Below are 21,850 nucleotides of genomic sequence, written 5' to 3' on the forward strand. Positions count from 1 at the left end.
AATGCAGAACGTCCTAAGCAGACATATCTCTCCCATAATTTTTTTCAAGTCTTCAAGACTTGTTCAGCTAATTGGAGAGCTTTCATGGTGTAGTTAAGGAGGAAGATTTCAAGAAGCACATGAAAAAAATCTTTTCTCATCTTAAAGGATGCGTTTAGTTGAATTTCGGTTTGGAGCATTATTCTCTAACTGATATTGATCCAGGGTGTCTCCTTTGGAGACCTGCATAGGGAGGAAAAGCTGACACTTGAGGTCTGACACTGCATGGAGAACCTTGCTCCTCAGCACCCCAGCCCTGACATTTCTCTCTTTGGCACTTGCGTCACTTTTCCTTCCACCAGACTTCGGCCCAGAAGTCTGCAGCTGGATGTTACAGCTCCTTTGCACCAGCTCCCTCCTGCTTGCCTTAGAGACCTGGATGCACACAGGCGCAGAAGGGTTTCTCCTTATTTCAAAACAAAGAGCATAAGAGAACAATTTGGAAGCAAAAGAGATCAGCAGTGAAAAGGCCACGTCCTGCTGCTGGCCATGGCCATGGCTCCAGGGAAGCAGCAGCCCCGACCCGAAGGCAGCAGAGAGGCAGAGCCCAGCGGGCAGTGAGGGGCAGCCGCGAGGGCCAGCGGGGCTGCTCCTCCCTGTGGCAGCTGGGCTCTGGGCCCTGAGCCCCTCCTGCGTGCTGGGGCCTGTCCTCAATAAAGGACATTGCACTATAGGGCCAGTCCCTTTTTTCTGAGGATCCACAAAGTTTCCCTTCAAGTGCAGGAGAAATGCCCACGATTTCTCTTTTAGAAAAACTCAGCAGTGGCCAGGTTCTGTAGGCACTGGAACAGCTACCGCAGGGAAGTGTTCACAGCGCTGAGGCTGTCAGAATTCAACAAATATTTGGGCAACCCCCTCAGGCATATGGACTGATTTTTGGGTGTTCATGTACAAATTCAGGAGTGGGATTTGATGATCCTTGTGGAACCCTTCCAAGTCAGGATATTCTACAGCTTCTAGAGGATTCTACAACTCTAGGAACACAGGAGGAGAATTGTCCTGGAGCTCAAAGACCTGCCAACACAGGGCAGCTGGACCAGGACTGATGGACTGACTGCCTCTCCTCTCTGAAGGGCACTCTGCTCTAACAAGGCAGTATCTGTGACTGTAAGGATCTACAAGGTTTCACGTGGAGTGCAGCAGAATGCCCAGGATTTATGCCTTAGAAACACTCCTCAGGTGTGGTGGGGCAGCTGAACAAAGAGTACAAATCAAACAAACAAAGAAACAAATAAATAAATAAATATCCACATTTCTGCTCTGTGATGAACTAGGAGCAAAACTGGGGAAATCTCTTCTATATCAGGAGTGAAGTGAATCTGAGACTACGCCATGTTCCTACCATGTTGCTACCTTCAGCTACGTCTGATTCTTCCATTGCCCACAGAAGAGTACTCTTCTCGCAGAGAAACTCAGAACCAGTTGGAAGTCATTAAAGGGAACTTCAAAATAACTGCCTGCAAGTGGACAATCTTTTTGATATTTTTTAATGAGAAAATTGAATTTTCCTCTGATAAATCTGTTGTATATTATTACTATTCTTTCTCTTTGTGCAGGACCACATCACAGAACTAACAGATGTCCAACAGAAGCTCCAACACTGAGTTCCTCCTGCTGGCATTCACAGACACGCGGGAGCTGCAGCTCCTGCACTTCGGGCTCTTCCTGGGCATCTACCTGGCTGCCCTCCTGGGCAACGGCCTCATCCTCACTGCCGTAGCCTGTGACCGCCACCTCCACACCCCCATGTACTTCTTCCTCCTCAACCTCGCCCTCCTCGACCTGGGCTGCATCTCCACCACTCTCCCCAAAGCCATGGTCAATGCCCTCTGGGACACCAGGGCCATCTCCTACCAAGGGTGTGCTGTCCAAGTCCTCTTTTCAGTCTTCTTCTTGGAGCAGAGTATTCCCTTCTCACCGTCATGTCCTACGACCGCTACGTTGCCATCTGCAAGCCCCTGCACTACGGGAGCGTCGTGGGCAGCAGAGCTTGTGCCCAGATGGCAGCAGCTGCCTGGGGCAGTGGCTTTCTCAGTGCTGTCCTGCACACGGCCACTACATTTTCCCTGCCCCTCTGCCAAGGCAATACTGTGGACCAGTTCTTCTGTGAAATCCCCCAGATCCTCAAGCTTTCCTGCTCAGATGCCTACCTCGGGGAAGCTGGGCTTACTGCAATCACCTTCTGTTTAGGTATTGGTTGCTTTGTTTTCATTGTGGTGTCCTATGTGCAGATCTTCAGGGCAGTGCTGAGGATGCCCTCTGAGCAGGGCCAGCACAAAGCCTTCTCCACGCGCCTCCCTCACCTGGCCGTGCTCTCCCTGTTTGTCAGTACTGCCATGTTTGCCTACCTGAAGCTCCCCTCCATTTCTTCCCCATCCCTGGACCTGGTCGTGTCATTTCTGTACTCAGTGGTGCCTCCAGCAGGGAACCCCCTCATCTACAGCAAGAGAAACAAGGAGATCAAGGGTGCAGTGAGGAAACTGTTTCTCTACATGCTTCTTAAGTATTAAGAATGTCTTCAATATCTTTGATTTTGATTTAATAGTATTCTTGGCCTTTTGCTTATTAATTAGTTTACTTACTTTGACAGTATTATCTAAACTACTTATAGAAGTACGCTTCCAGTGTACATATAGGCAAAAAAGAAGCCACGAGGACTTTCTCGATCTCAACTTTCCTCTCTTCCCATCACCTCTGTAGCTGGGGGAGCAGTCCCAGCTCAGGGCCAAGAACCCAACTGGCACTGGGAGGAGCAGCCCTGGTGGCCCTCAGGGCTGCCCTTCACTGCCCGCTGGGCTCTGCCTCTCTGCTGCCTTGATAGAATCATAGAATCATTAAGGTTGCAAAAGACCTCCACGTCCATCCCATTCAATGGCTGTCCTACTAATAAGGTCATCACAAAACCATATCGCTAAAGACCATGAGGTGGGTCTGCCTCCCCGCCTGCCCAGCACAGCCCTCCCTCTGCACGACCCCTTGCTCTGCAGAGCAGCTCCTCTGGTTGTCATGTCAGAGATTCCAACTTTTGCCTGAAGTCATCCCTCAGGGCTGCTTGCAGCTTTCTACGCAGAGGTGGCCACTGCCTCCCAGATGCCCAGGAGGCCATCTGAGGCCTGCATGATGGCCTGGGAAACATTACCCTGGATCCACAGAAGCCATTCCCAAACCAAAACACGTAAGCAGGAAGATCACTGTGGTGGTGGTGGAGAGCTGCTGGGCACCTTGTGCAGGGTGCTCCTACAGGGTGCTCCTTTGTGCCCTTTGCCCTCCTGACTACAACGCCACTTCTGTCTCAGGAATGGAGGAGCCAACAGAGGTGAGACAGAGATCATGAACTGTGAGATCACGAGTGCCATCAGATAGCTGCCCCTTAGAAGACAACTGATATGGGAGGTTCATGAGAAGCGTGGCCAGGAGAGATGTGTGATTTCAGGAGGGAACAGGGGCTTGACAAGAAGAAAATAACAATTTTGAAGAGGTAAGAGGGTTCACGTAATGTTCATTCTGCTGTAACACTGACTTAAACAGTCACATAAAGCCCTGCCCCTATTTTAACTAGTAACCTTAATCCCTAAACCTAAATGCTGCTCCACACCCTGACAGGAATTCACTACTCTACTGCCTGACCTCAAAGAATCCCTTGAAGCCAAAACTCAGCCCCTTACCTTTACACTTGCTCTCTTGCTCAGCCTGATCCCTTCCCTTTACACTAGCATTAAAATGCTCTATTTAATCCTAGACAACTTCTTAACAGTGTGTTGTGGTTTAACCCGGCCGGCAGCTAAACACCACACAGCCGTTCTCTCACCCTCCCCCCTCCCTCTCTGGGATGGGGGAGAGAAACGGGAAAGTGAAGCCTGTGAGTTGAGATAAAGACAGTTTATTAAGACAGGAAAATAATAATAATAATAATAATAATAATAATAATAATAATAATAATAATAATGTGTATGAAACAAGTGATGCACAATGCAATTGCTCACCACCTGCTGACTGATGCCCAACCTATCCCCAAGCAGCCGGCCCCCCACCCCGGCCAGCCACCCCTATATGTTGTTTAGCATGACGCCAGATGGTATGGAATACCCCTTTGGCCAGTTGGGGTCAGCTGTCCTGGGTCTGTCCCCTCCCAGCTCCTGCTGCACCCCCAGCCTGCTCGCTGGCAGGACAGAGCGAGAAGCCGAAAAGTCCTTGGCTTGGTGTAAACACTGCCCTGCAACAATTAAAACATCAGCATGTTATCGGCGCTCTTCTCATCCTAATCCAAAACAGAGCACCCTACCAGCTACTAGGAGGAAAGTTAACTCTGTCCTAACTGAAACCAGGACACAGTGCTAAAGAAAACCCTAAAGCACAAAGTCTGCCCATAGCCTAACCAAACACCTGACACCCCAAGCAGAACACCAAACCCTCCCACTAAACAGTTGCTTAATCTCTCACCCAAAGCCCCTGTTCCTGTGCATAAACCTCCTCACCTTAAACCCTCTCCTAAACTTTAACTCTGAGATCATGAATGCCATCAGAAAGCTGATCCCAATGAGATGACTGATATGGGGAGGTCAGGAGAAGCATGGACAGGAGAGAAGTGAGATTTGGGGGAGGGAATAGGGGCTTGGCCAGCAGAAATTAAGGAATTTCTAGAGGTAAGAGGGTTCAGGTTATGCTGATGCTGCTGTAACAGTGACTTAAAACAGTCATGTGTGGCCCTTCCCCAGTTTCAATCAGTAACTTTAGTTCATAAATCGAACTGCTACCCCGCAGCCTGACACAAATCCACTACTCTTATGCGTGACCTCAAAGTATGCACTGAAGCCAAAACTCAGCCCATAGCCTCTTTCCCTTACCTTTACTCTCTTGCTTACCTTGATCCCTGCCCTTAGCACTAGCTTGTAATTTTTCTATTTAATCGTAGACTTCTAGGGTTAAACAACAAACAAAAACCTAAACGAAACCCTAAACCACAAAGCCTGCCCATCCCCTAAGCACAGACATGACACCCCAAGCAGAACATCAAACCTGCCCACAAAACCTTTGCTTAATCTCTAATCCAGAATGGTGAGTCCTGGTCCCTAAACCCAAATGTAAAAAGTAACGAGACAAAGCCCTCGTTCCTGTGCATTAACCTCCTCGCCTTCAGCCTCTCACCTGACCCTTAACTTTGCGTGCTTGGCCCCTTGAGGCAGGGCAGGAACCGTGAGGTTGCTGTGCAGTCACATGCCATTCAGAAATGGATGTGAGGGGCCATGGATCTGATCAGCTTGTGCGCCACAAGGAGGAGATGGGTGGGAATGCTCTGATGAGCTCAGCTCTGCCTCAGGATATCCTGCCCCAGCAGGAGGAAGGGGACTGGGGCAGTGACTGGGAGGTCACTTCTGTCTCTGCAGCTGATAGGGCAGCAGCAGGAACGTGTCACGCAAAGGGACTGTGAGGTCCCTTGTGTCTGGAGGTGGCAGGTCAGCCTTGGCTTCTCCCTGGGATGTGCACTTTGGGGCTGACATCTGCCAGTGGCCCTGCTAGGCCAGCAGAAGGCCCCTGCTTGGCATGCTGCCTGTGGGATCCCCTCTGCCTCCATCCCCAGGAGGACCCAGACAGAAAGAAGGCCCGCAGAGGGCTTGTCCTGTCCGTTCTGCTTGAGTCCAGGACTGGACAGCAGGAGGCTGTGTCTAGCCAAGAAGCTGCAAGGCCAGCAGCAGGCCCAGGCCTTGGGAGATGCTGGTGAGGTGACTTCTGTCTGCTTGGCTGACAGGCCGCAAGGAGCCTGGTGGGTTGGGATGCCTGCTTCAGGAGTGGTTTCCACCCTGATGGAGTTTTTTTTTTGTTGTAGAGAAGAGCAGGAGAGAAAAAAACTGCCACAAGGTGCACCTTGGAAGGGTGGCACTGGCCACAAGGAGGAAGAAATGTCCCTCAAAGGGTCGTGCTGTGGTGCCATATGTCACCCAAAGAGTGTCTGTGATCAGACCATTGCTTTGTGTTTCAAGGAACAGCTGATGAGGCTTGATGAGACATTGGTGAATTGATGGAAAGTCCTGGATCAGAGTAAGGTGGTGGACAGAGATGGGTGTCTGCAGGCTTCAAGGAAATAGGACAAAGTATGGGACAGCATAGGAAAGCCTGCAGAGGAGAAGGCAGAGGGTGCTGGCAAGAAGGGAAGGCCCCAACAGCCCTGATGTTTTTGTCCCTTTAGCTAGAGCTTCTGAGGAGACGAGATAGAGTCATTGCAATGGGGCCTCACGGCTTCCTTGATACCCTGTGCAGGGGTGGGGAGCTGTCCTAATGAAGTTCTTCTCATGGCATCACACTGCCCACCACATCATACAGACCCCAAGAAGAGCCCTGAGCCGGACGTGGGGGTGCAGGATCTCCCCTCCCAGTGGCTGGTGTCAGGCCTTGGCCCTTCTGCTTCACCAAAACCAACCAAGACTTTTCTCAGCACAGCGCTTTGCCTGTCTGTAATCATGGCTTCCAATTATCTGCCCTAACAAGTCCCTGGGGAGGCTTTGTTAGTAACAGCCCTCAGTGGGGCCCATTAATACTCTAAGTAACTTCAGCTTTTCCTTCTGACTTTACCTTCTCAAGCGGTTACATCATTCTCCTCTCAGTACCTGAGCTTCATAGACCGAGCACCAAAATACACCATGGAACTCATTAAAAGAGAGAAAGTCCTAAGCAGCTATAACTCTCCCACAGTGTTCTTAATGTCTTCAAGACTTGTGCAGCTAATTGGAGAGCTTTCATGGTATAGCTAAGGAGGAAGATTTCAAAGAGCACCTAATAGAAATCTTTCCTCATTTTAAAGGCTGAATTTTGTACCATTTCAGTTTAGAGCATCATTCTCCTATAGATATTGGTCTAGGTTTTCTCCTTTGGATCCCTGCCTAGTGTAGGAAGACCAGGTTTTTTCCTATTGAAAAGCAAAGAATAGGAAACCATGCTGCAATTTTCAAAAAAAAAAAACAACCAATGTTCTTGTTCCTCATTTTGTTGCCTCCAGTGATGTTTACCTTCCCAAAAGGATGACTGTACATGATCTATTTTACACTGATTAATAGGAAATTTAAAATAATAGTGTTAATATTAACCCATATCATAGTAATTCAATGAGAAATGATGAGTTTCTCGCTAAGGAAACCATTAGACAGACTACTGAGAGATGGGCGAGGTGGAACTCACTGAAACTCAAAGCAGCAACTGGGTTGGTGAGAGCGGTCTGAATGATCCAAGAGTAAGGGGAGGGCAAAGCAGGAGAACCATGGGAAGTGCATAGGTCCAGACAGGCAGCTGGAAAGGGGACATTCAGCAGGGTGTTGTGGTTTAACATGGTAGGCAGCTAAACACCACAGAGCTATCTCTGTAATCAAGTCAGGTTTTGTGCCTGGAAGATGAGGGAGCACACCATGACAGACAAAGCGATGACAATGCAAGTACAGGTGAACACCCGTATTTCTTCTCCTGCGAAGAATATACATCCTGAAAATTCACTTTTCTTCATGATAAAAATTATCATTCACGTGAGATATTTAACGGAAGGGGTTGAATCGTTTGAGCTGATGAGTAGTTGCTTTATTAGTTAAGTACTAAAAAAAATTACAGGGTATTCAGGCAGAGCTTTGCTGTCTGACCATAAGCATAACCAGGGAAAACCTCCTGTGGCCCCGTTGTGTTTGTGGCACTTCCCTGGACCAGCAGATGTCAGAAAAGACCTGCAGGAGACCGGAGCCCTTTGGGAAAATCAGGTGGAGCCAGGTGGAGTTCCCAGGGCACCTCCACTGTCAGCAGTGGTCTTTGTCCCTGTAACTGCAGCCCAGCCCAGCACAGAAAACCCCTTCAAAGACAACACCCTAGTTCAGTGGGTTCGTGGGACTGACCTAAATCAGAAATGGCCATTGGAAACCCGTGATGCTCTCCTTTATACCTACGAGACACTCGAACATCCGTTTCCCTTCCTGGGTCATCTTTAGCAAATTCTGGCTGAAAAACTCAAGTATAGCACGCTTCAAATGGCTGAGGCAGAACCCATCAGCTTGCCCCACTTTGGGGAATCATCCCCTTCCAACTAGGGATATGAAAGTGAAAAATGTGAAATGACCCGTCAGGTCAATGCTCAGAGTAAGGGAAAGTCACACATATTGTGCTGGAGTGTCAGAAGGCAAAAAGCACTGCACTGTGCCTCAGAGTAATCAAGGAGACCTAATCCAGTTCACCCGTGTGATAAAGCAGAGTGAAGGACGTTGAGCTGTGTCCTAATATGAAGAAGGATGTACATCACTGGTGAAGGAGCTGTCTTTTTGTGCCATCACCAATGCAAATTACACAAGAACTGTATCAAATAAAGGTAAGCTGTCCCACCCTGGCCCTGTCACACCATGGGGCAGCGGAGGGACCTTTTTCACTTTCAGCCTCTTCTTCAGAGAGGCTTTGCCCTCTCCCTGCGCACCACGGGGCAGAGCCTGGCCCTGGATGCTCCATGAGCGCCGTGCAGGTCGTGGCAGGCTGCGGTGAGGGGACGAATGCCCTGGGCCCCCTTCCTGCTCTGCCCAGGCCAGCAAGGGCCCCGAGCGGCCTCGTGTCCCCTGCCCCTGCAGCTCTGGGCTCCCTTCCCCAGCCCTGGCTCTGCAGCACCAAGCCCTGCTGGGAGCCCTCCCCTGCATGCTGCCACCGCTCCCTGACGCTGCTGGTGCCCTCTGCCGGGCACTGCCCAGCCCAGCCCAGCCCCTGCCAACCTCTCCCCAGCCCCCGGACCTTGCCTGGTCACCCAGTCTTGGCCCTTTCCTACAGTTCACTGAAGGCCTCTGAGACCTTTGTGCTGTGGCCTCGCTGTGTGTCCTGGCATTGCAGAGCTCCCATCAGCCCGTGCATCCTTTGGCTTAGCTTTACTGTGAAGACCCACTTGCTGCCCACCCAACACAAGGCACACGGCATCCCAGGAGAACCCTTAGGATATCCTGGTGGCTCCCGATACCTCCCTGATGCCACCAGCCCGGTCACATTTCAATCCCAGGAAGCTGCTTCTTGACTGCTCCGGGCCTCCAGGGGCACTGGGCATCCACCAGTGACGACTCAGTCCAGCCCTGACTCCCTCACCCAGCACCACATGCCCTCCTGCCCCTGTGTCCAGGTGGCAGCCAAGCACAAGAGTGAGGCCTTGAGCCTGGCATTCCCTGAGCGTCTTCTGCACTTCAGTTTGGGAAGAAGAGCCCTGAGCACTCAGCAACTTCACTTTTATTGAAAAGATGCCACAATGGAGGCCAGGTGTCATTTAGGAATAAACACATTCAGAGAAAGCCTCTGAGTCACACAGAGGGTTGGTCATCTGGAAAAGAGGATTGAAAGCAAATATTTATCTGTAAACAGAATTTTAAAAAATACTGAACTAAAGGTCACAAATTGCCTGAGATTAACTTGAGTAAAACTAGAAAAGGGAGATAGCCAATTCATTGCTAAGTAAATATTACCACTAGAATCATTTTCTTCAGTGTGTCTTTCAGGTCCTGGTTCCTCATGCTGTAGATGAGGGGGTTCAGTGCTGGAGGTACTACTACATATAAAACTGCCAGCAGCAGGTCCAAGGATGGTGAGGAGATGGAGGGGGGCTTCAGGTAGGCAAACATGGCAGTGCTGACAAAGAGGGAGACCACAGCCAGGTGAGGGAGGCACGTGGAAAAGGCTTTGTGCGGGCCCTGCTCAGAGGGGATCCTCAGCACAGCCCTGAAGATCTGCACGTAGGACAACACAATGAAAACAAAACAACCAAATACCAAAGAAACACTAAACACAAGTGCCCCAACTTCCCTGAGGTAGGCATCTGAGCAGGAGAGCTTGAGGATCTGGGGGATTTCACAGAAGAACTGCTCCACAGCATTGCCTTGGCAGAGGGGCAGGGAAAAGGTAGTGGCCGTGTGCAGGACAGCACTGAGAAAGCCACTGCCCCAGGCAGCTGCTGCCATCTGGGCACAAGCTCTGCTGCCCACGAGGCTCCCGTAGTGCAGGGGCTTGCAGATGGCCACATAGCGGTCATAGGACATGCTGGTGAGAAGGGAATACTCTGCTACAACGAAAAAGACAGAAAAGAAGACCTGTGCAGCACACCCTTGATAGGAGATGGCCCTGGTGTCCCTGAGGGAATTCACCATGGCTCTGGGCAGAGTGGTGGAGATGCAGCCCAGGTCGAGGAGGGCGAGGTTGAGGAGGAAGAAGTACATGGGGGTGTGGAGGCGGTGGTCGCAGGCTACGGCGGTGAGGATGAGGCCGTTGCCCAGGAGGGCAGCCAGGTAGATGCCCAGGAAGAGCCCGAAGTGCAGGAGCTGCAGCTCCCGCGTGTCTGCGAATGCCAGCAGGAGGAACTCGCTCACAGAGCTGCTATTGGACATTTGCTGTTTCTGGACATGGGGTTCTGACCAAGGAGGGAAAAGACAGTAAGAAAATACAACAGAATTATCTGATAATATGTGATTCAGTTTCAGCCTCTTAACCACACATTATGCAGGTCCCTTTCATGACCTCTGACTGGGGCTGCCTGAGGCTGTCCCTGGAAGCAGGGCACTCTGCTGTGGGCAGTGTAGTTAACAGTCCTTACCTATAAAAAGAAGTAAAGAGGAACATGGAGTATTCTCAGATTAATTTAACTCTTGTTGTGAACAAATTTTTACTCCCAAGTCCCCTAATGGCAGAGAAGGGATGTGGTGATTTCTTTTCCTATACTCTCATTCCTGCTGCAATACAAGTGAAACCTTGTGGATCCTCAGTGTCACAGATACTATTCCTCTAGTGCAGAGTGTACTTCAGAGAGCACAGCCAGTCTGTCCATGAGTTCTGGTCTCAGCTGCCCTATACTGGTGGGAGAGGAGAGCAGCGATTGTCCCAGGGAGGTGCCTGAGCCCTCCCTAGCACAGCATTTCTGGCAGCAGCTCCCTCTCACCGCCTGCCCATGTCCCTGCCTGGAGCCAGATCAGTGTCAGATCAGTTAAATCCTGAGGGGAGCACAAACATGATGTTGGTGCAGTCTTTAAACTGAGGTGACTGTAAGGACTTTATGAATTTCATCGCTTCCATACTGAAATCTCAGTGCAATGCTCTAGGAGTTTCAGTCTCCTGTACAATCCTGACAAATTACCATGAAACCTTCCTCCTCTGCGCTGTAGTAACCTGAAAGCACAGACCATAGAAAAAATCTTACCCTTCAGGTAACCCCTGTCTTAGCCTTCCTCCTTAAATGTCCAATCATAAATGTCATTATCTAAAGAATTTTCTACTCATTTCTGGAGAGACAGAGAGACAACTATCCCGACAGATGCTATCAGCCATTGGATGTGCCAGCTGTAGAAGACCCCTCTGGCAACCCCACCTGCATGGCCCTGCTGCCAGAGACTCACGGTGCCAAGAGCCTGCAGATCTGTCCTGCCACACGCTGCCCTCTGTTGCTGCGCTCCTCACTGCCTCCAAGCCCTCTCTCCTTCTCTCCTCTCCCCGTGCCACCTGCGGTCAGAGCCCCCAGCCCTACTGCGCTGTGCACAGGAGCTGCTCCTGGGCACAGCTGTCTCTCTGCAGCGCTGCCCGCTTGCCACGAGCTCCCCTTGGGCCCCTGAGCCCGGCCCAGCTCAGCAGCACAGCACCCGACCATGGCATCGCTTGCTCTGTGCCATTGGGCTCCCTCGAGGTGTCCCCAAGGCCTCAGGGCTGACAGCTCCTGAAGGCAGCAGGGTCTCTGCTGGGCTGTGGTGTCTGAAGCAGGCTGACATCATCGCCAACTGCTCCTCTTTGTAGATGTCAGAGACTGATTTTTACAAGTGTGATTTGTGCTGTTGGACTGTGATTGTCAAATGTTGTGCTTTAACCCGTCAGCCACCTTAGCACCACACAGATGTTAGTTGACACCCACCTCCAAAAGATAATGGGTTGAAATAAAGATAGTTTAAATGGACAGAAATTGAAGAGATAGTAATAACTTTAACAATACTACTAATAAATAATAATAATTTTTTTATTATTATTATTATATGTATAAAGCAAGTGATGCACAATGCAATTGCTCATCACCAACTGACTGATGCCCAACCTTTCCCCAAGCAGGGGTCCCCCTGAACCTGACCAGCCTGCATTATGTTCTCCTGTGCAGGTCCCTTGACCTTACTTTGGTTTAGGGCAATACAAGCTTTCAGAAGGATTAGGACTATTTTCTTCCCTTTCTCAAATACTTCTTGAGCTGTGTTGCCCCATGTGATGACAACATCAATGTACTGGAGGTGTTCAGGAGCTTCCCTGTGTTCCAGGGCAGTCTGGATCAGCCCATGGCAAATGGTAGGGCTGTGTTTCTACCCCTGGCGCAGTCGATTCCAGGTGGACAGGACGCCCCTCCAACTGAAAGCAAAGTGTGGCCTTCACACTGCTGCCAAAGGGATGGAGAAAAATGCATTAGCAGTATTAATTGTGGCAGAGCGCTTGGCTGCCTTTGACTGCAGTTCGTACTGAATGAAGTTCTAGCATGCCCAGCACAGCAGCACTCAGCGGTGGTGTGACTTCATTCAGGCCACAGAAGTCCACCATTCTCTTCCACTCACCATTAGAATTTTGCACTGTCTGTATGGGACTACTAAAGGGTGAGCAAGTGTTGCTGATCACTCCTTGGCTCTGCAGTCAATGAACCAGCTCATGCATGGGAATCAGGGAGTCTCTGTGAGTGCAATACTGCCTCAGGTGCGCTGTTGTGGTAGCGATTGGCACCTGCTGCCCATTGGCCATCAGCACCTGCACAGCAGAAGGGTCCTGTGAGAGAGTGGGCAAGGTAGACAACTGTTTGATGTCCTCCATCTCCAAGGGAGTCATGCCCAAAGTCCATCCAGTAAACGTTTGGATCTTTGAAGGACCCTCTTGTGATTTAGTCTATGTCAAGGTTGCACAGAGCCTCCAGGCCAGTCCCAGTGGGGTGCTTTTGCCACTCCTTCCCAGTTAGGCTCACTTTAGCCTCCAGTACAGTTAACTCTTGGGTTTGATGTGCCAGGCCAATACTCCTCAGAGTCCAATACACCCGATTGTCCCCTTCCTCCCCCTGGCTGGAGGCAGGGCCCCTCTCGTCCTGCTCATAGTATTCCTTACTGTGTCTGCAGGACAGCCCACTGGAAATTGGAGCAGCAGTTCTCTAAGAACCCCTTTTAGGGATTGTTGTTCCTTGCCACTCACATACCCGTGCCTCTAGGGTTGAGGCAGATTTTCCATCCCACTTTCTCATGTCCTCTCCATGGTCACACAGGTGAACCACAGGGTGACACATCGTGTGTACCCACCATCTCTCCTTTCCTGCCCTCTAAGTCCAGGGAGGGGCCCCGCTTCTCCCAGAACCAGAGCAGCACAGGGATAGGGATCGTGTGATTACTGATGCTCTTAGGACCTGTTCCTCTTGGTCCTCCTACTCACATGATGGCCCAACTTTTCTGAAGCCTGCCTCATCTTCTTTCTCCTCCTTTCTTGTCTGGGTAGGAGTTTCTTTCCTTTCTTAAAAAAAAATGACTTTCATATACATTGTTTTTCTTGCGTACAAGAGCAACTGATACAGACACAGGTTGCTTCTCTGGCACAGACACAGGGCCCATGAAAGGAGCTGGAGTTGCTGCAGGGCATTTTGCAGATGCTGTAGTGGCTGCAGGGTCTGTCAGAGGGGTTGGAGTGGCTGCAGGGCTTGTCACAGAGGTTGGAGTGTCATTGATTGTGGCTCTGTAAGCATAGGCCGAGACCCAGCACACTGCAGTGGTATGTGTCTCTTTGGAAATGCCAGGGTGATAACACCACTTTTCCAAGCATTTAACCAGATTTTAGGATTCTATGTTTGCTCAGAGGTGAAGTTCCAAAGCACTGGAGGTGCCCCCTGCTCTAGGTGCCTGCCCAGATCCTCCCACTCTCCCTGCCACGCCTCACTCTCCTGCCTCTGGACAGATCTCTGGATGGCATGCTTAAGTGGTTGTTTGACATTAAACAAAAGCTGAAACACATCCAGGAGATGTAACAATACGAACATGCTGGATTGACCATTCCAAGGATATTCAAAGCTTTGAAGAGCTAGTGTAATTAGCCTGGAGGAGAAGGGGGAGGTGAAGGAGAAAGGGAGAGGGAACCAGTGGGGAAAAGTGTCCTCCCCTTGTCTCCCCCATGCCTTGGTTTCCTGAGGAGAAAAGGTCAAGAGTGTAATTCTTAATAGTTTCTGAGAGATGGCTCCCAAGGTATGGAGGTAATGGCAATGCTGAGTACAAGTACCAGATTAGTTTCATGACCAGGAATTTTATCATATCACAAGCCAGTGTTACACGATACAACAAAAGAATAAACTTGAAGGAGCCATCAGAAAAGATAAACAGCATGACAGGGGAGACATACAGGAAGTCATGTGCTGTACAACACAGATCTGAAATTGAGCACAACAGACCTGAGATTTAAAAAGTAATAAAAATAAAAAAATCGACTTTGTGATCAGCAACCATTAAAATCAACTCATGCTTATAACGGCTTTCTTTTAACATGCTGTGGTGAGATCTGTCATTGGCTGAAACTTTGTGCTCCATGTCGGGCACCAAAAAGAGCGTGGTTTAACCCGGCAGGCAGCTCAGCACCACACAGCCATTCCCTCACACACACACCCTGCTACACCCCCAGCGGATGCAGGAGAGAATGAGCAGGGGGAAAAAAAAATAAATTAAAAAAAAAAAATCATGGGTTAAATTAAAAAAAAAATCATAGGACAGAAAGGGAAGACAAATAATACAAACAATGGTGATGATGACCATGATGGTGATTGCCTATCCAGCAGCAGTGGTACCCCCTACCCTGGCCAGCCACCCCATATTGATTGTTCAGCATGACGGCTGCGGTATGGAACATCCCTTTGGCCACTTGGGGTCAGCTGTCCTGCTTCTGTCCCGCCCAGCTCCTCAGGCACCCCCAGCCCTCCACTGCCGGGCAACAACTAAGCCATCAGTGTGTGATCATCATTCTTCTCATGCTAAATGCAAAACACAGCATCATACCAGCTACTAGGAGGAAAATTAACTCCATCCTAGCCAACTCCAGGACACCCACAGACGAAGGGCATGATATCTCTGTGTGTATATCAAAAGAGAAAAGGTGGTGGTGATTAATTAGAAAGTACTGGAGCTGAGCACGATGCAGATGGTGTGGAATATGGGGTGGATATTGTCCTCATTTTGGCTGGGATAGACTCAATTTTCTTCCTATTAGCTGGTATGGTGCAGTGTTTGTATATAGGACGCAGTTCCAGACAAAATAACAGCAGGCATGAGAAGGAAGAAGAGAAAAAGTGGAATCGGGCAGCCTTTTATCCCGTACCCTTCTGTGATTCTGTGCTGTAATTCCATTAAACTGGTTACTGCGGTATTGTCCAAACTGTCCTGCAAATTCCTGCTGCTGTTACCTTGTGAGAGTCGGCACAATCAGGGTGAGCCATCTGCCTGCGGACATTAACAGCTGACAGAATGCAGCATCTGTCCAGGGGAACCTTGAGAAACTGCAGGATTTTGCCTACAGAAACCTCTTGACAGTTACAGGGAGAAGAGCCCAGTCCTGCACTGGAGGAGGGGGAACTCCACACATCAGGGCAGACTGGGACCCTTCTGAGTGAGCAGTGCCCAGGAGGAGGAGAGCCTGGGGCACCACGAGTAGTCTCATACGAGCTACTGAGCTAAGAACCCGTATGACAGCATACGGACAAGGGTCTACAGCCAGCAGCGAAAGAGGTGTAGGTCTTGGAGACGCTAGGATGCTCTGGTCATCAGAGGAGCAAGGAGATAGCCAAGGCTGAGAGTCCCAACAGGACCCAGGGCTTTGTGTCCATGGCTCTGGCTGTTGTCTCTGCCACTGAGGCCTAGGAGGAGACAGCTTATCGGTAAAGCACCAGGGCCTCATTGCCTCCTCGCCCCCACCCATGAACCAGGCAGGGCTCGTACCATTCTCCTGCACTTGGCCATGCACATCCCCATCTCCTCCTGCCCCACAAAGAGCCCTGAGCAGTGTGTGAAGGGAAAGGATCTCCCTTCCCAGGGGCTGGGGGTCAAGGCCTGGCCCTTGTGCTTGGTGAAACACATCCAGTTTTCCTACACATCAGTGTCACCTTCACAGTGCCTTTGTCTTCTTGTCCTCACTGCCTCCAATGCTCTGCTCTAACGAGCTCCAAGGGAGGCTGTGTCAGTGCTGGCCCTCAGGGGGACACTGCAGGAAACTTGCCTCTGACTTGGACTTGTTGAGAGATGTCTTCAATTGTCTCTCAGTGCCTGAGGTTCGTGGGCTCCTCCCCAAAGCCCCCCGAGGGGGGATTCCAATGCCTTGGGCTGGGCGCCTGGTGCTGAGCTGGGCCGGGCTCGTGGGACAGAGAGAGCTCGTGGCAAGAGGGCCCTGGTGCAGAGAGACAGCTGTGCCCAGGAGCAGCTCCTGTGCACAGCGCAGCAGGGCTGGGGGCTCTGACCGCAGGCACCCAGGCAGAAAGGGATTCCAGGCAGCCTGCAGGGTGCGGGCAGAGGAGAGCTCAGTGCAGGAGAAACCTTCACAGCCCTGCACACGGTAAGTCTCTGGCTGCAGGACAGTGCAGGGGAGGTTCCTGGAAGGGGCTCCTGGGTCCGGGACATCTCTGCCTTGCCAGGAGCTGCCAGGATGTCTCTCATGGCTTGTGCGGTGTCGAGGAAAAGCGCTGCAGGGCAGCCCTGGGCAGAGGAAGGGGAGGGCAGGGGCTGCCTGCAAAGAGAAGGCACTTTCTGCAGTCTCTGCCTGCATTTTCCTGCTTTAATTCTTGGGCGGGCTCTGTGTTAACAGAGTTGTAGGGATTGCACAAATGATGGAAATTCCTATTGCATTGAACCGAGACAATTGAACTTACTCCCAAATTCCTACCATACGACAAGGAGCACATTCCAAACGCTTCTTGCACTCCAGAGCTCTTTTCCCTCTGCTGGCTGTGCCGGGCAGATGGTACAGGGGTGTGAGGACAGGCTCTACCTCACCGACACCGCAGCCTCGGCACCGTGTTGGGTCCGCCCTGCCTGCCCATGCCTGCTTCTCTGCCTTGCCCAGCGTGGCAGCTGCTGGTGCCTGATTCTGACAGGGAGTGCTGTGCACGGAGGGTGAGGAAGAAGGAGATGCTCCCTGCTCTCTCCGGCCAGGCACGCACGATCCACCTGCTGCTTTTGTCTCCTAGGTATTGAACAGGGAAGATGCACACGGAGTCACACAGCCAAACACCCCTCACTCAACCGAGGGAGCCCCTTCCCAGGAACCTGCCCTCTTGGGACCTCCAATGGAGCAGAGCAGGCTCATTGGGAGCTGCTGGGCAGAGGCAGCTGCAGTGTACAGGACACTCAGCAAGCACAGAGCAGGGCTCCACACACGGAGACAGACAGAGGTCCTCTTGGAAAAAGGGAACATGAGGCTTTAACTGGGAATTAACTGAACTTTTCTCAGAGACTTTACGCATAACACTCTCTCTCTATATATTTTTTTTTCTTTCTCATTTGGCAGTGTCCATGACCAAAGCCAGTAAATGGCCAACAGCAGCTCTGTGAGCGAGTTCCTCCTGCTGGCATTTGCAGACACGCGGGAGCTGCAGCTCCTGCACTTCGGGCTCTTCCTGGGCATCTACCTGGCTGCCCTCCTGGGCAACGGCCTCATCCTCACCGCCGTAGCCTGCGACCACCGCCTCCACACCCCCATGTACTTCTTCCTCCTCAACCTCGCCCTCCTCGACCTGGGCTGCATCTCCACCACTCTCCCCAAAGCCATGGCCAATGCCCTCTGGGACACCAGGGTCATCTCCTATCAAGGATGTGTCGCACAGGTCTTCTTTTTTGTCTTCTTCATTGGAACAGAGTATTCCCTTCTCACCGTCATGGCCTACGACCGCTACATTGCGACCTGCAAGCCCCTGCACTACGGGAGCCTCGTGGGCAGCAGAGCTTGTGCTCAGATGGCAGCAGCTGCCTGGGGCAGTGGCTTTCTCAATGCTGTCCTGCACACGGCCACTACCTTTTCCCTGCCCCTCTGCCAAGGCAATGCTGTGGACCAGTTCTTCTGTGAAATCCCCCAGATCCTCAAGCTCTCCTGCTCAGACACCTACCTCAGGGAAGTTGGGGCACTTGTCTTTACTCTTTCTTTAGTATTTTTTTGTTTTCTTTTCATTGTGCTGTCCTATGTGCAGATCTTCAGGGCTGTGCTAAGGATCCCCTCTGAGCAGGGCCGGCACAAAGCCTTTTCCACGTGCCTCCCTCACCTGGCCGTGGTTTCTATGGCTGTTAGCACTGGCTTGTTTGCCTACCTGAAGCCTCCCTCCATCACCTCCCAATCCCTGGACCTGGTGCTCTCTTTTCTGTACTCAGTGGTGCCACCAGCACTGAACCCCCTCATCTACAGCATGAGGAACCAGGAGATCAAAGATGCAGTGAGGAAAATATTTCTATACATGCTTCTTCATCATCAATAATGACTGCATTATTGTAATTATTATCATACCATTTTTTCATTATACTTATTATCAAAATGTAATATTAGAAATAATCCTAACAGGACTACCTGGTTATTTGGGAAACTGAGTGAATGATTTCCTTAAGTATTTTTATTAATATTTTAACAACATTTTATATTGATAGAAATAATGTTATTCTTATCCTTCTGCATAACAAGTTTTAAAAATATTTTTAACCAGTCATAGAGTCATGGAATCACAGAATGGCCTGGGCTGGAAAGGACCTCAAAGATCATCTAGTTCCAACTCCCCTACCAAAGGCAGTGACACCCCCAAGGAGATCATGGTTGCTCAGGACTTCATCTAACTTGCTCTTGAAGACCTGCAGGGATGGGGCATCCAATACCTCTGTGGAAAAACCTGTTCCAGTGCCTCACTACCCTCTGAGTGAAAAATTTCCTTCTAACCTCTAATAGCAATCTCCCTTCTTTTAATTTAAAACAACTTCCCCTTGTCCTGTAATTATCTACCTGAGTAAGGAGTCCTTCTATGTCCCTTTTATAAGGCCCCTTTAAGTATTCAAAGTCTGCAATGACATCACCCCAGAGCCTTCTCTTCTCCAGGCTGAACAGCCCCAACATTCTCAGCCTTTCTTCATAGGAGAGGTGCTCCAGCCCCTTGATCATCTTTGTGGCCTCCCTCTGGACCCACTCTAACAGCCCACATCCTTCTTGTGCTGGGGGCCCCAGACCTGGATGCAGGATTCCAAGTGGGGCCTCATAAGTGCAGAGCAGAGGGGGACAATCACCTGCCTCTAACTGCTGCCCACCCCTCTCTTGATGCAGCCCAGGATGCACTTGGCCTTCTGGGCTACAAACGTTCACTGCTGGTTCATGTCAAGCGTTTCATGCAGCAGAACCCCCAAGTCCTTCTCTGCAGGGCTGCTCTCAATGAGTTCTTCTCCCAGCCTATCCCCATGTCTGGGATTTCCCCGGCCCACGTGCAGCACCTTGCACTTGGACTTGTTGACCCTCCTTAAGTTAACATGGACCCAAATTTCAAGCTTGTCCAGGACCCTTTGGATGGCATCCCTTCCTCTGTTGCATCCACTACACCCCTCAGCTTCGTGTCATCTGCACACTTGCTGAGGGTGCACTCTACCCCACTGTCCCTGTCATTGATAAAGATATAAAACAGTACCGATCTCAGGATAGACCCTGAGGGACACCACTCACCACCAGCCTCCACTTGGACATAGAGCCGTTGACCATCGCTCTCTGGGTGTGACCTTCAAGCCCACTCCTTATCCACTCAATGGTCCACCCATCAAATGTGTATCTCTACAATTTGGTGACCAGATTATCATGGCTGACTGTGACAACACAAATCCAGGTAGTTGACATCAGTCGGTCTTCCCTTGTTGTCTGATGTGGTCACTCCATTGTAGAAAGCCATCCAATTGGCCCAAAACAATTTACCCTTTGCTGAAGCCATGCTGGCTGTTTCGGATCACTTTTTTGTCTTCCATGTGCCTTGACATTGATTCCAGAGGATCTTTTCCATGATCTTGCCAGGCACAGAGGTGAGGCTCACCGTTCTGTAGTTCCCTGGGTCTTAATTTCTACCCTTCATCAAAAGTGGAGTGATGTTTCCCTTTTCCCAGTCACCAGGGACTTCACCTGACTACCAGGACTCTTCAAATATGATGGAGAGAGGCTTGGCGACTACATCAGCCAGTTCCCTCAGGACCTGCGGTGCAAGTCATCAGGCCCCATAGACCTGTGCATGTTTAGTTTCATCAGGTGGTCTCGAACCTGCTCTTCACTTCCAGCAGGTGGGACTTTGACCCCAGCCTCCTTCTCTGGGTTCAGGGAAATGAAAGACTTGGGAAGCCTGACTGGCAGGGAAGACTGAGGAGAAGACGTTGTTGGGTTCCTCAGCCTTTTCCATGGCTGTCATTACCAGTTCACCCTTCTCATCCACCAGAGGGGGTACACTCTCCTTGGCCTTCCTTTTCTGAGCAATGTATCTGTAGAATCTCTTCCTTTTATTCTTTGCTTCACTTGATAAGCTCAGTTCCATCTGTGCCTTGGCTTTCCTTACCCCTCCGTGCACATCCAAAACAAAACCATGCGTGAGGGCCTGGAAAAAGGAACCCTGGACCAGAGAAGCCATTCGAGAAACAAAACTTTTAGGTAGGAAGCGCAGTTTTGTGGAGGTGCAGAGCTGATGGGCACATTGTGAGGGATGCTCCTAAAGACCTTGTGCCCTCTTCCCTCCTGACTACAATGCCACTTCCTTCTCAAGACTAGAGTAGCCAGCAGAGGTGAGACAGATATTCTGGGATCATGAATGTCATCAGAAAGCTGATCCCAATAAGATATGGGGAGGTCAGGATCAGCCTGGACAAGAGAGATGTGAGATTTTGGGGTGGGAAGAAGAGCTTGGCCAGCAGGAATTAATGATTTCGTAGAGGTAAGAGTGGTCATGTAATGTTGATGCTGCAGTAACGTTGACTTAAAGCAGTCACGTATGGCCCTTACCTTACTTGAACCAGGAATTTTAATCCCTAAACCTAAATGCTACTCCAGCACTCTGAAAGGAATCCATTTTCTCTCTTGTTCGCCCTGATCCCTTTTCTTAACACTAGCATTAAAATGCTCTACTTAAAACTAGACTTCTTGGCAGACCTAAAACACCCCTAAACCACAGAGCTTGTCCATACCTTAACCACAGACCTGACACCACAAGCAGAACACCAAACACTCCCACTAAAACTTTGCTTAATCTTTAACACAGAAAGTGAAAAACAGGTACTGAGGGGGCTAGAGAGAGGTCAGCTCAGCCTCAGGATCTCCTGCCCAAGAAGGAGGAATGTGACTGTGTCTTTGGATACATGCTTATCCAATGTTGATAAAGGGCCAATTACCTTAAGAGAACTCTCAAAAAATATTATGACAATCTTTTGTTTTTCTTCTGTATTATTACTTTCTTACAAGTATGAAAATATATTTATTTAAATATTTTATAGGTATCCCCTAATCTATTGATTATTACATTTACTTTGATCCAATACTATCACGTAGCTGTGTAACCGGGCATCATGGGTACTTAAATACAATAAAAGAATCCAAAAGAATTTCACTGTTTCCAAGTCCTATCTCTTTTCTTCTTCTGGAGGTGGGGGAGCAGCCCCAGCACGCAGGAGGGGCTCAGGGCCCAGAGCCCAGCTGCCACAGGAAGGAGCAGCCCCGCTGGCCCTCGCGGCTGCCCCTCGCTGCCCGCTGGGCTCTGCCTCTCTGCTGCCTTCGGGTCGGGGCTGCTGCTTCCCTGGAGCCATGGCCATGGCCAGCAGCAGGACGTGGC

General features: G+C 50.3%; 2 protein-coding genes and 1 pseudogene across 2 annotated transcripts; 2 read left to right on the top strand and 1 right to left on the bottom strand.

The window, feature by feature from the left end:
• The first annotated feature begins 1,617 nt into the window (after positions 1-1,617).
• LOC136787689 (olfactory receptor 14I1-like) lies at positions 1,618-3,402 on the top strand (annotated as a pseudogene).
• A 6,074-nt stretch (positions 3,403-9,476) lies between these two features.
• LOC136787690 (olfactory receptor 14C36-like) lies at positions 9,477-12,858 on the bottom strand. Its single transcript, XM_066985003.1, has 2 exons — positions 12,757-12,858; positions 9,477-10,502 (listed from the first exon to the last, which is right to left on the bottom strand). Exons 1-2 carry the CDS (start codon positions 12,856-12,858, stop codon positions 9,477-9,479), a joined length of 1,128 nt encoding a protein of 375 aa, XP_066841104.1.
• A 4,634-nt stretch (positions 12,859-17,492) lies between these two features.
• On the top strand, positions 17,493-18,851 carry LOC136787691 (olfactory receptor 14I1-like). Its single transcript, XM_066985004.1, has 2 exons — positions 17,493-17,965; positions 18,747-18,851. The coding sequence occupies exons 1-2, from the start codon at positions 17,567-17,569 to the stop codon at positions 18,849-18,851; spliced, it is 504 nt and encodes a 167-aa protein (XP_066841105.1). The 5' UTR covers positions 17,493-17,566.
• Positions 18,852-21,850: the final 2,999 nt, after the last annotated feature.

Source organism: Anser cygnoides, chromosome 30, assembly GCF_040182565.1.
Source record: "Anser cygnoides isolate HZ-2024a breed goose chromosome 30, Taihu_goose_T2T_genome, whole genome shotgun sequence".
NCBI classification, from domain to species: Eukaryota; Metazoa; Chordata; class Aves; order Anseriformes; family Anatidae; genus Anser; species Anser cygnoides.